Raw genomic sequence first — 14,606 nt, forward strand, 5'->3', positions numbered from 1 at the left:
TTACGGAGCCGAATTTAACGTGTCAGACTAAATTGATTAAATCCTTCCACGATAGGCGTGTTTTCTGTCCTTATTGTATTGTAAAGACCTATGGAAGTATGCAATATTATTGTAATTTATGGCATTCCACAGCTTCAAGAAAAATAGATTCTAATAGTGTTACTGATAAAAGTTAATGAATAAAAGATCGCGTGATTATAAATCCTTTTATCGGCCAGAAGCGCTGAACTTTTGCATCTCATCTACGCTCATAAACGACCTGACAGTGTGCTAATACTTGTATAAACTCCGTGTTAGGACTTAGTTGCCCCGCCACGCTCGCGTGTCTTTGGTTGCTATAGACTACTACAACAGTGACGCTTAGCGAGAGAAGCGCAGGCAGGCAGAAGAATAGAGACTTACTTCAATAATAAAAACAGTAGGAAACTTTTACCAAAGTTTGAAATCTGTTGATGAGCTTACTTTTCTGGTCACATTGTTTAAACAAATTCAAGAAGAAGGGATCGCAGATGAAGTCTGCCTTATTACTATCAGAAGGCGTGAAAAGTCATTGTCTACTTCTGAAAGTTACGTGTTATTAATGTACTTTCTTATATTTTAAACTTTTAATTTACGATTAAGCCTTAAACAGTTGTTAGCCTGTAAAACCATGGCTCAGTTGCATCCTCCGACGTACTTATTAACGTACAGTAAATAACAATTAAAGGAACATCTAATGGAAGTCCAGTGAAGGGCTCGGCACTGTGCTTTTTGGCACATGAAGCTTCGCAGTTTGTTGCATTGTGAAGCCGACTCTGCTTCTGCGGCTTATCCTGGGTTCGGGTACACGTGTGTGTTCTCCTAAATAAAGAAGTAAGAATAAGGATCACACCATGTCGGTTACAGCCAGTGATTTTATCACTGACGAGGAGTTGGAAGAACTGGTAAGTGAATAAAAAGGTACAAATTTAAGTAATCTGATTTATTTCTTAACATCTATTAATTTTCTCACTATCCGGTAAATCTATCACAAGGCAGACCTAATACCTCATTGATCTAGAAATACTGTATACATGTCAAACTTGAATTGCAAAGATCCAGTGCGTCATATAATTATCATTTCGAGATACACAAGATTTATTATAATAACTGACGAAGCTTATCAGTAGATTTGCTTAATTAAGAATCTTGCCAATAATGTTAGAGCTGAATAACTTTTGACTTGCAATACTGAAAGTTGAAGTTCATAGATACTCCTAAATAAGAATTTTGCACACGCAGAGGCGCGGAGACACTGTGTAGTAAATGAGTTTACACAAGTTGAGCTCACAGATATTCTGTTATAAATAAGGGTTTTGCACAAGTAGAAGCTAACAGATAATGTGCTGTTAACTGGAGTTTACACAAGTTGAAGCTCGAAGATAGTGTGTTGTAAATGAGAAGTTTGCACAAGTGGAAGCTCACAGATAGCATCAGTTAAACATCACAGATCATATGTTGTAAATCGGGAGTTTACTCAGGTTGGCGCTCACAGATATTTTGTTATAAATAAGGAGTATGCATAAGCAGAAGCTTACTGTGTAGTAAATTTGAAGTTTGCACAAGTAGAACCCCAAAGGTAATGTGTTGTAACTTGTAAATAAGGAGTTCACACAGGTTGAAGCTCACAGATACTGTATTATAAATGAGAGGTTTATACAAGTAGAAGATCACAGATACTGTATTATAACTAAGGAGTTTACAGTTAAGTTCATTCCTCATTTCCTCTAAATTATTTGTGACCTATCAGTATACAGTCCCTCTTAAACATTCTGGCCGGCTTTCCATGCATTCAAAGCATGAACTTTGTTTGCACAGCCATCTCGTATTTAGACTTTATGCATCCTTGGGTGAATTTCTGGAAGAGATGGATGATTTCTGTATATTGTGGGGAATGACACGATAGACACAACTCAGGTATTATTTATCTATTCATTTTATTAAACTTGGTTATTCCAGTTTAGGGTGATGAAGACCTGGAGCCTATCCAAGCAGTGTATTGTGAATATATTATATTTAGTACCCTCCCTATGTCTTGAAACAATCTTTTTTTGCATTATTCAAGTAATTCCTATTTGAAATGGCTAGATGAATATTTGGCAACACTGCCGATGTAGCATTTAATTGCTTAGTAATTATTTTCAGGTCAGCATTGTGGTGCAATGGTTAGCATTCTAGTTCATGGGTTTGAATCCTGTGCCTATCACTGTCTGTGTGGAATTTGCAAATGTTTCTGTGGGTCTTTCACTGGAGACTTGGACTGTGCAGGTTAGGTTAATTGGTCGACTGTGAGCATTGGTTTGAATGTGAGGTGGCCTTAAATTGCACAGACCCCACTGGCCACAAACAGCTTTGGTCCCTGAATTGGATTAAGTGTGTTCTATTGTGTTATATTTTTACATATTGTACATAACATTATACATGTGATGTTTTTGTTTTTGGAGTGTCACAATGACTGCCACGGTACACATAGAATGTGCTTAATTTAAAATTGAAAATGTATAAATCAACCGTGTAACAATTAACGCGATCAGATGTTGTCTAAAAGTAGATAATAATGCAGTTCACCTTAAAAAGTGATGCCTGCTCTAAATTGGTTATAGGAATACTCCACCTCAAAATGAAATTTTTGTGATATGTTATAAACCCCATTTAGTTTGTAGTGATGGCCGAGAAAAAAATTTGAATCTCATGTTTTCATGTAGAATTGAGAGAAAAAAGTTTATGATATAATAGAATCAAATGGTGACCAATTGTACTATGGCAAATTATGTGAAAAATAACCCAGGAAAAAAAATCTCACGTTACCATAATCCACATGAGCTTCAGACAATATCTAACAATTTAGAATGTCTTAAATTAGAACATCCATCCATCATCCAACCCGCTATATCCTAACTACAGGGTCACGGGGGTCTGCTGGAGTACCCGGAGGAAACCCACGCAGACGCGGGGAGAACATGCAAACTCCACGCAGGGAGGACCCAGGAAGCGAACCCAGGTCTCCTAACTGCGAGGCAGCAGCACTACCCACTGCACCACCATGCCGCCTAAATTAGAACATGGTTATTAAAATAATGAAACCTGACAAAAGACAGGAACATCTGAGAAGTACAGTATGTATTTATGGCTCCATAGACCACTGGTTAATGTTGCTACCAAACATCTTAGACTGCGTTCTGATTATCAGCGGAGATTGACGAATTTTCATGTTATCTTTGTACAGTGTTTGTATGGGTTTGTTTAAGGGCCTTTGAGGTCCATTTGTAGTGTATGTGACTGGCTCCTTTTCACCTTGTATTGAACAAACTGGGTTTATAAAATAGGTGGATGGTTTCTTTGTCAAAATTATTTTTGCTTGCATATGTAGTATTACATACACACATACAGTATTTTCAGAATTGCAAATTCATGAGCTTTGTAGCCACATCTGTTTAGTTACTTGAACAATAACTCATTCACTTTCCAAACCCTCTGAGTACTATGTACAGTATGGTAACTGTAGCAAGACAGGACAGAACACCAGTCCATCGTAGGGCTCAATCACATGGAAAACTCACCTATACTTGCACATCCGTTGGAGGAAAAGTGGAGAAAACCCATCAGAACACATTGAAAGTTCAATTCCACACAGTTGTTTTGAAATAAAGCAGGCAAACTATATTAATTGTTAACTATAACATACACCCTCTTTTTCATCTCTTTTTAAAAATGGGGCTCACAACTTCAGTCTTTCTGTCTTTCTCCTGCTACCTCTTTCTCTGTCCCCCATATTTTTTAATGGTGAGTGATACTGTGTTAATCATAATAGTTCTAATCTCCCATCAGTATATACTGTATAGTACTGGTTAGCCATCATAACCAGTTTTTCTTTTATTTTTCAGAGCAGTCTGTTTTAGACCACACATCATATTATTTCTTATGTCTGTAAGAAAATGTAAACTGCTGTGGAATAGAGAATGGTGGAAAATTAGATACCATCATGAAAAATCCCCTCCATCACCTCCAGGAGGTGCTTTCTTGGCTCACTTTTAGCCGCAGGCTCTTTCCTTTACAGTGTGCTAAGAAGTGCCTCTGGGGATCTTTTCTGCTTCTTGCTATCGGGCAAATCAGTGCTTTCTCCCTTCGTCCTAAATTCCTATACTCTGTAAGATCACTTTGTATTTATTTTGCTATTTCTTCACATTATGCATTTATTTATGATTGATTAATTATATTATTTGTCCTGTGAGTCTTTATTTTTGTTTTTTTTTATTTCTAATGTTGTATCCATTCAAATTTCCTCTTGGGATTAATAACATTTATCTAAACTAATATGATCTAAAAAAGGAAATGTTATTCCCATGTAGTGTGTCTTTCTTAGGATGTATTTTTAAAGTCACAATATGAATCTGTGTTTTCGTTTAATGTTTCTCTGTATTTGAAGGGAGAAGATGTGTTGTCGGTTGCAACTTATGAATCAGATACAGATAAGGTGAGTTTATTGTTCCTTATTGTTTGCTTAAAAGTAGTTTAATATAATTGACTTCAAGCTTTTTGTCATAAATGATGTCTATAGAAATCCACACTATTACTTTAAAAATAGTGCTCAATGCTCTGTTTTTTTTTAGATTCTTTAATGTTTGTATCTATGATAAAATGCAAATTCTGAGTGAAATCCTTAATGTTCACATGCATGTTCAGAAACTAGTTTAAAGATTAGGTAAGGGTTCACACTATGAATCAATACTTAATAGAGGCTAATGGAACTATGGCCATTAATTCTCTTTATTTGGGTGCATATGATACCAGCTAACAGATTTGGTAGTTCCTCCTTCTTGTAGAATTATTCAAGTTTAGTTACATTGTGAATGTACCATTGATGGATGACATCACCTCAAAAAATTCTGAGGACTTTTTAAATTGATTGTATTTAGGGTTTTGACTTGACTATGTAGTATAATTTTTTTATTTTGTATTTTATAATTACTCTGCTATTACTGTGTGCTTAGGATCAAAGTCATATTGAAAGATTAAAGGTATACTCCACCCAAAAATGGTTTTTATATGTTATTCCAATTAGTTTTTAGTGATAGTCAAGAAAATTTTTAATCTCATGTTTTCTTGGAGAAAGGAGATAAAAAAAGATCTATGACATAATACAAGCCAAAAGTGATCAAGCCTGTACAATGACAAATAATGTAAAAAAAATGTCCATGGAAAAAAAATCACATTACTAATGTCAGTTATCCAGTCGTATGCCCAAAATGTGCAAAACACGCATTTATTACTAAAATATTTTTAAATAGATTCTTTCAGAAAAATCAACGCACATCGTAAACAAGAAATGTAGGTGACATGGGGCTGAGTTTTTGAATTGAAGATAAGACTCTTGACCAGTGAGTGAGGGGAGAGGCAGATCTTCATTTCAAAAACTCATCCTATGGTCACAATTGGCTTGTTTTCTGTCATAAACTTTTTTTTTAATCTCCATTCTGTATGAAAACATGAGATGAAACGTGTTTCTCAGTCATCACTACAAACTACATAGGTTAAGTAACTTATAAAAAAGAATATAATTTTTGGGTGGAGTATTCCTTTAACATTTCTGCTATTTTCAGCTTGCCTATAGAATTTTTGTGTATGTTGCTCTTTTCATTTCCCTTCTGTTCTGCCAAATATTCTACACCCTGATGAAGATGTAGTCCGTAAGAAAATGCTGCATTCACTAGAAATACCTTATTTGGATTTTACAAAATTTGGTATTTTTTTTCAGTTTTAGTCAAAAATACTTGATCTTGATTTGACTGGATCACAAAACTATTTCTGTAAGGTTTTATTATATTTAAAGTGTCATTACAGATGCCCGCAGTCTCTATGACCTTTTTTAATTGGTGATTTACTTCTTATTAATCACAAAGATGGTCCACAGGTGGGCACAACTTGGCCTGTGTTTGTTGAGATGTGCACATTGACCAGTCTTTGCTTAAACAAAGGCTTACACAAAATTAGTAATGGATGGTTGGTTGCTTCACTAATCAGCCTCATCGTTAATCATTTCTGCACCAGACATAATTTACTGCAGCTGTGACCTTTAGGTGGATATGCTTAGCCAATCCATTTTTTTTGTTTTTTCAAATGCAATTACATTTCCCACTGCTTTCATCATTTATTATTTATTTCTCAAATTGGATGATCTGTTTTAAAATGCTTACGTATAGAAGGTGAGAAATTGTATTTTAAAGTGTCTGATATTCAGGCTCTCAGGCCTCAGGGTTTGAAATATTTGTATAGGGACTGTATTATAAAATAATCTAGGGAAGCACACCTTTTATTACCATGTTAAAGTCATGCTTTAAATTGATAATACTTTCATATCCCTCAGTGGAACAGTATATCTTTGTAGACTTTACAGGTTTGTTACACAGATATGTGTCAGTTTGACAGTATTATTGTAGTTAGCTTCTATGTTATCATCATCATCATCATTATCATTTCAACTTTAATGGCCATTTTGCAGGTTTAATCAGGTTGTCTAGTTGCCTTGTTGCCTCCAGATCTTATTCTTCCACTTTCCATGGGTCTGGCCAATACCACCTCCAAGCGCATCTTCTGGGTCTCATCAATTTTACGTTTATCAAAGTGCTTATTTTTACCCAGTCATCCTCCTCCTTTAACTCCACATGACCAAACCACCTCAGCTTGTTTCTCCCCAGCACAACATCTGTCACCTCCACACCAGGACTTTCTGTCAGCTAGGTATTTGTCTTTCTTTCATTCTGTGACACTGCTTACATTCACCCAATCATTTTCACCTCTGTTATTTTTATCTTTGCTTCATGTTCCACCATCATTGGCTCACTCCGATACAGTGTACTGATGCTCACAGCTTTCATACAATTTTCCATTCAGTGCCAGAGAGACCCTTTAGAAGTCATAAACCTCTCAAGTTTCTTTATGCACCTTTCACCCTCATGCATACTCAACATGTGCTTAAGTAGCAGAGTTTCCTTACTGTTTCCAGAACAACTAAATTTAAACTTACTACTTTGGCTGCCCGCACTCCTCTTGCACACGTTTTTCAAACAGGAGTTGCAGTTACTCTTTGCGTTTTACCCTTCACACAGATACATCTTTTATGCACATTCTTTCAACAGCCTTTTTGTTGGACTGAATTTTTCCCAACACCACTACCCCAAAGAATGCCCCACCACGCATCCACCTATTCCATGCCTTTTTCTGCCTGTTCACTATCACCCATTACCTTGTTTTATCTTACATATACCTTGAATCCTATTGTTCACAAACTGGCTTTCCCTTCCATGTATTCTCCTTCAGTTCAGCTTATTATTTAATCTCATTACAAATTTTCTTCCATGCATTGTGTGCCTTGTTACAATGAATTCAGCTCCTACCCTTTCTAGATTTTATGTACACACCTGCGTAATTTTAATATGAATGGAAAAGATATGTTGGACAATGGCTTGGGGTAGGGCTGGAGCAAGGAACAAAATCTTTAGGGAGCATCTGAAATTCTTGTGAGCAATAATATTTTAGTTGAAACAGAGCTACTCAAGTATCACTGTACTTTTATGAATAACAATGCATATTCTGTGCTAAAATTTGGTATAATAAAATCAGTCAGATTTTTATTTTAATTAATTGATATTTCATTATGCCATTAAAAACCTCTGATCAGTCAAAACATTGTACGATTGTATTTTTGACTACCTCCAACATTTACTTTCATTAACACACTCAATGTATATGAGCAACTTGAATGTTGTTGTTGGAGTGTGGTGGAGGAAGGACTGATTCACAGACAAAAGCAATGATTAATGGCCCTTGTAAAAAACATTTATTAGCTTTTTTTGTGAGACTCATGGTGAAGTGCTTAAACCTTCTCAAGGGAATTGCTGTCTGTATGAGGTGTTCCACTTTGCTGTCTGTTGTTCTTATGCTTTTCCAGTCCAAGAAATGGCGCTCTTCAGCACAGCTCATTTTGTGTTCCCAGAGCACATATTACTCTGCCACTTGCGGAGGTTCTCAGGTCCATGTTTCTTCACAGATCAGAGTCACAACAGTATTTATAATTGATAATACAAAACAAACACGCTGTACTTGGAATGCACATAGCTATTGTGAAATACAATGCAATTCAATTACTAAACAAACAATACAGATTTAAAGTGAAAATAAAATCCCCAATAAGCACTGACTTACAGTATGAGCATTGAGAAATTATTATGAAGGGTTGATCTACATTAGCATTTCTCTGCCGTCATCTTCTTGCTGCCCATTTGTCCAACTGCAGACTTTTTGCATTGGTTATATCCCAACATTCTTTATTGCTTCCCAGTTGCTATTCACACCTGATGCTTCTGAAGTCTTATTTACTATTGATAAAAAGATTCTTGCGGATTCAATTCTCACACATTCCTTGGTCAGCCTCCAGAACTTCAGCCTCTTGCTTTACTTTGTGCTTCTGACTAAACGATCTACAGCCAAGTGTTTTGATATCACCTGTGCTTTTTTACCATGTCCTAATCGCCTCTTCTCACCAAGAATATTCTGTCATGCTTTTTAGACCACTACATTCAAATGCAACCAACTTCTTTTCCTTCTGCTTAAACAGATTCTCTCATGTCGTTAAAATTGAGAATCAACTGCCTTTAATATTCCCCATACAAAAACTGGAGTAAAAACTGACTGTCACCAGTCAGTACAATCGCCTTCGCCTTCTCTTCTGCAACACAGAATCACTCCATCAACCTGTCATAAAATTCATTTTCTTTTTTATTGCCTGTGGGCCAATACTGTATACGGTTAAACTTCTTAAAAACTACAACACATTCTTATAACATCTTCAACTTCATCACCTTGTTCACCCACTTTTCTGGAATATGTACTCAACACCCAGCAATGTCCTTACTCTCTACCACCACCACTGAGCATTCACATCTGCAACTGTCAGTCTTTTCTCATGTATGCAGCATACATTTAATGTTATGTTAACCACTTCCACCATTTTCATACTCCAATATGCCAAGGTGCAATTCTTTTACTCTTTCATTTGCATGTCTTATTTGCTGCCTCTCCTTCATCTCCCTTGGCAGCAAACTGGTCCCCCCACAGTGTATGAGGTCTAGAACCATTATAAATATACCCCCACCCATGCTTTGCATCTTTCATCTAAAGGCATAATGGAGCAGGAATTTTTAAAGCCTTTTTAGTTGCCTTTTTGTCACGCAGGAGGGATGATTACCTTATTCTAAGATCACAGAGGTTTCAGTTTGCTTTTGCTAATTAAATGTCATGAAAACTATTTTAAATCTGTGTTTAATGTAATATTGAATTATTGTTTTTTAATATTTCAGTCTGTAATGTATTGCTTATATTTCTTGTTCTTAGAAACCAAAGAAAAAAAAGAATCTACATAAGCCCCCTCGTTCTCCAAGTAAGATTTAGATTTTTTGGATGTACAGATTATTTAATTTTCTATATTCTATTTATTTTTTTTTTATCAGAAAGCTGGTAAAAGGTACTCTAATGCTTATTAAAACTATAACTTCATATTACATTTTTTCTTTGTAAACTTAATTTTAAGTACAGTACTCACATTTTCAGTTTTATCCCAAGTTTATTATTTTAATTTTTTTTTTTACTATTGCATAAAAGAAGTTAAAGTTGTTAATATTTTGTGCAAGATATCTACAAGTATTAAGCTAGCTGCTTTTCTCTAGAATCACCATATTTATCAAACACATACCAGCATCCAAAAAAGGCAGCTGTATGGAGATCTTTGAAAGGAAGCGGTTCAATGCATCTGGAAAATCCTTCTTCTCGGACTCCCAGGGAATTGTGGCTGGCTTCACTTAAAAATGGGTTTGGTATGTGAGATTTTTAACTTTTCAAATATTTATGAGTAAGTTAAGAAATATAACCTTGAATTTTCTGTGTGTGCCAGCCTAAGTTTACATCCTCAATTTACTGGTTTTACTCCCTCATCCCAAAGATATGCATACTAATTGTCAATGCTGTATTGGCTCATTTTGGGTGGGTATATGAGTGTGCCCTGCAATGCCATGTAGAGTTGTTTCCTGCTTTGCCTCCAATACAGTGGAGCTAGGTTTTAGTTTTTCTGTAACCCTAACTTGGATTAATCAAGTTTAGAAAATCGATGGATAGTTGGATCAATTTTTGAGTGTTATATTTAGAAACATTTTGAAAGTGTAATTGCTTTCATGTTGTCCATACTGTATCTACTAAAGAGACATAGCTTGAACGCACAAAAGATCCTGTACTTCGTGGTGAATAGTCTTCATTTATTATGTTTGCCTGATAATTAGGGTAGGGTAGTCAAGAGCTTCTGTTTTGTTGAAGGAAGACTAAAAAAGTAAAAAAGTAAATGAATATCTGAATTTGGCATGATTATGACTTCCATATTCGGTAAACAGATAAGTGTACATACTTTGAGTTACATTTCCAAAATAGACTGTCTTACAAAGTGTAACAGCCCACCTGGTCTTAGGCTTCCTAGTACAAGTACACACCTTAGACATATTATGGAGTTGCTAGAAGCTCCTTTGGACAGTAGAAGTGGATCTCCATCAAATAATGCAGGTTCCAAAGTCTTAACATTAAAGAAGACCTCATTTTTTCTAAGACATCTCTGAGGCCATCTGGATTTTTTTCCAGATCATAATAATCTACTTTCCACCTATGCTGGTATAGGTTGTGGTAGCAACATGCTAACCAAGCCTCTCTATCCCAAGTAATTTTCTCCAGACCTTCTCGGAGGATACTCACACTCTCCCAAGATAATTAAGAGAGATAAATACTCCTCCTTGTTCTAGTTCTCTTCGTTGGTTATATTCAATTGGGCTACCCGTTTTATTTTAACTACAAATCCAACCTCAAAGTATCAGTGTAAGGGGTAAAGAGTTAGTCTCTTGTTCTACGGCCAGGGTGGAATCTGCAACATTCATCTCTGAGGCTCTTGTTCAACACAATTACCTTGTTTGGAGTGCATTATTTATAAAATGTGTTGTCTGTGTTATGTTTCTATTAACAGTATTTCATTATAGTATTTTTCACATTTCATATGCTTCACCAGAACTTTTTAATATCAAGGAATTTATTGAAATGTCAAAAAGATGCCCAGGAGAACACCTGGCTACAGTAAATATTTGGTGGTCATTCACTGAGTCACAATTCATAAATGTTGAAGTCTTAATGTTCTCTTCTGATGTTATGATTTTACTTCTAAGATGTAAGATAAATTGGGGGGATTTTAGATTGATGTCATATAAGGAATGTGTGTTGTTTCCTAAAGACCATATTTCATCTTCTTTTAAAACTCTACCACAACCAGCATGCCCACTCTTGGACTCATTTACATTTACATTAGTCCATAGTCCATAGTCTCAGTAGTGGGATTTGAATCCACAACCTCAGGGTTTGCGGTCCAAAGCCTTAACTACTACACCTCACTGCCTTGGACTCCTTATCTTGTTTGTACCATTTGGTGCCTGGTAATGGGGTAAATAACAGAAAATTTAATTAGTTCTTTACTCATAGATGACTGTTGTAAGGAGCAGTATGATGTGTTCTTGTCAAGAATATTGTCCATCCATCCATCCATTTTCCAACCCGCTGAATCCAAACACAGGGTCACGGGGGTCTGCTGGAGCCAATCCCAGCCAACACAGGGCACAAGGCAGGAAAAAATCCTGGGCAGGGTGCCAACCCACCGCAGCAAGAATATTGTATTCAACCTTTTTGTACTTAGGATATAATGAAGGAGATGTGTTGGGATGGGGGTATGGTTTTTGAATGAGGCGGTTGGTTTATGGTTAGTGCTGAAAAGGATTAAGTAAAGAGAAGAAATACTTTTGTGATTTTTAAATCCATTTATGATCAGTCTTGAACAGGGTTTTTATTTATGTGTTCATAAATTCTGGGTAATCAAAGAATTCAGTTTCAGAAACTGAACATGAGACATGTCATAAGTTAACTATTTAGACATTTACATTTTCTGGGAAAATATTTTTGTTGATCAGATATTCTAAAACATCTAAAACATCAGGTTCCTCATTCGTTGTTCAAAAATAATGATGAGAAAACTGTGCTGAATTTGTATCACATCACATGAAAATCCGGAAATGCTGTGGAATTTTGGCGAACTCAGCAAAGTGCATTGAAGGAGAAACTGAACTAAGCTTTGAGTGGTTTATAATGGTGCAAAGTGTCCTTGAGGACTAGGGAAGCATCTGCCAACTATGCTGGACTCATCATTGAGGACAGAAATGTGACCTGTGAGGCAATAGTGCTAACCACTACACCACTGTGTCTCCCCAAGATAAAATTACACTCCAAGTCCACAATACTGTGTGTCCATTATCTCTCTCTGTATCTTCTGAGCTCCTATTACAACAACTAACTAACACTCACAGAGCCTGTGATGCAAGGGATTAGCCTTATATACTTTGGGGATGTCCCTGTCACTACCCAATCCATGCTACATAGCAATAAGCATAACTTGCTTAATCTAGAGGTGAATACACAAAGTATAATGAATTTTTTGCACAACAATGAGTTGTTTTCATAATATTAGCTGGCCATATTTTAATTATGGTGAGCTATTGTACTCTTCAAATAAAAATACTGCAAGTGTGTTTTTTTCAAACACATGCAGAGTGCAAATCCAGTTGGAGTACTGAATGTGTTGTGACATTGTGTGTGTGTATACACTGTTAATTATTTATGCATATGCAAAGCAGAATGAGCATCATTGTAAACTGTAAGGTGGAGTACGCTTACAGTTTTCTTGTATAGAAGTTTTGTGCATACACAATACAAATCAGGCAGCAGATTGGGGGAGGGCGACACCTCCATACAACCTGGCCGCTACAACTCTGTGATGTCAAGGTGACTAGTGACGCTGCAGTCAGGTTTTTTAAAGCTGATACCAATCACAGATTTTCATGTTACTTGATCGGCTGATTCTGATTCTGTTTTTTTTTTTCTTTATCTCTTTAAAAACTTTTTACACTAAGCTTCTGCATAACCAGATACACAGAAGCCTTATGTCCTATATTAAAGTATATTTTTATAATTAAACTATAGACCACCAGTGTTAACTAAAATTCTATAGGCTTATTGTTCAGCGACCATAACATACTAAAATAAATAACATTTCCTTAAAATACATACTTTAACTAATAAAATATGCACAAAAATATTTATTCATTATACATGTGGCATAAAAGAAAATAAAATGCTTCATTTTTTCTGTAATGTACCAATCTGAAACATATATATTGTGACAGATTAAGGTCTCCGTGACCCTTGAACCCTCAGACTACACGTCAGACACCAGGTAAAAGTCCAAAAATGAATATTTATTATAATAATAAAGTGCACAAAGCACCCTCCTCTCCACAATACTCAGTAATAAATCAATAATAACAATACAATAATCCTCCACACTCCCAGACGCGTTGCCCTCCTTCCACCCAGCTCAGCTCAACGTCTGGGATTTCCCATCGTCCTTTTATATTCCCTGACCCGGAAGTGTTTCCCATCTTACAGTCCATGTGATTTCTTATCACCTCCGGGTCAGATAAAAAGTCCTTCTTTTCAACCCGGAAACATGTCGTTCCCTCTGGTCATATAATTATGACGTGCTTCCGGGTTATAGGGCACATATAAGTCCTTGAGCCTCCCTGCAGCGACTCCTGGCGGCCCCGACGTTATCCAGCAGGGCTGTGTATTAAAACTCCATAGTCCATGAGGCCCTGCTGGAATTCGGGGCATCTCCACGCTGCAAGGAGAGCTCCATCTACCGGCCTGGGGGTATTGGCCTGGATGAATGGCCGGCCATCCCTCACAATATATATATATATATATATATATATATATATATATATATATATATATATATACTCTCACACAATTAATTGATATTGGCAACTAAACACTGCTTAAATGTATATACATGCTCTTGTAGTTTTTAATCATTTTAAATTATTAATTGCACTACAGCTTTCTGCTGTTAAAATATACATTTACTTTATGTATACAGGTGTGTATTTTTCTGTCAGTGTTTCAGCTAGACATTCGTAATTCTTGAGGTGTAATTATAAAGCATGGATTACCATTTTAATTATGTAGTACTTGTTTCTTACCAAAACTTATGCTGTGTAACACACAGCACCAAATAATAAACAGAGTACAATTCTTAAAAAAATGTCTATTGTTTACTAAGCAGCAACTTCAAATTCATCTTGATTTTTTTTCCAACTAAAAGCGTAAGCATCTGCATTTTAAACAAGCTCGCTGCCCAAACTCAAGTGGTGTCCATTTTAATTTAAAGAAGAAAATGAAGGTCTGTCCTTAAAGTAGTTTTTCTTGCCATTTGTCTATTTGCACAGGACAACTTCTCCAATTACTTTTTTCAGTTTAATATGACCATTTTCTTTAATGTAAAGGCTTATATATCAAACACCTCTTGTTCACTGATAAAACAAGGCCCCACTCGCTGCTGTTTATTTACACTAAAAGGAGGTTTGCTGCAAAAGAAAAAAAAAGTGGCTCAACTACCGTAT

The 14,606-nt window shown here is 36.0% G+C and overlaps 1 protein-coding gene across 2 annotated transcripts in view; it reads left to right on the top strand.

Moving 5' to 3' along the window:
* Nucleotides 1-354: 354 nt before the first annotated feature.
* Nucleotides 355-14,606, top strand: part of iqce (IQ motif containing E) — a 45,551-nt gene continuing 31,299 nt past the window's right edge. For both annotated transcript variants that reach the window (XM_051933629.1, XM_051933630.1), the window contains exons 1-4: nucleotides 355-923; nucleotides 4,445-4,492; nucleotides 9,409-9,454; nucleotides 9,741-9,887. In XM_051933629.1, the coding sequence (XP_051789589.1) occupies nucleotides 873-923; nucleotides 4,445-4,492; nucleotides 9,409-9,454; nucleotides 9,741-9,887 (292 nt within the window). In that variant the 5' untranslated portion in view covers nucleotides 355-872. The remainder of the gene's footprint in view (nucleotides 924-4,444; nucleotides 4,493-9,408; nucleotides 9,455-9,740; nucleotides 9,888-14,606) is intronic.

Source organism: Erpetoichthys calabaricus, chromosome 11, assembly GCF_900747795.2.
Source record: "Erpetoichthys calabaricus chromosome 11, fErpCal1.3, whole genome shotgun sequence".
Taxonomy (NCBI): domain Eukaryota; kingdom Metazoa; phylum Chordata; class Cladistia; order Polypteriformes; family Polypteridae; genus Erpetoichthys; species Erpetoichthys calabaricus.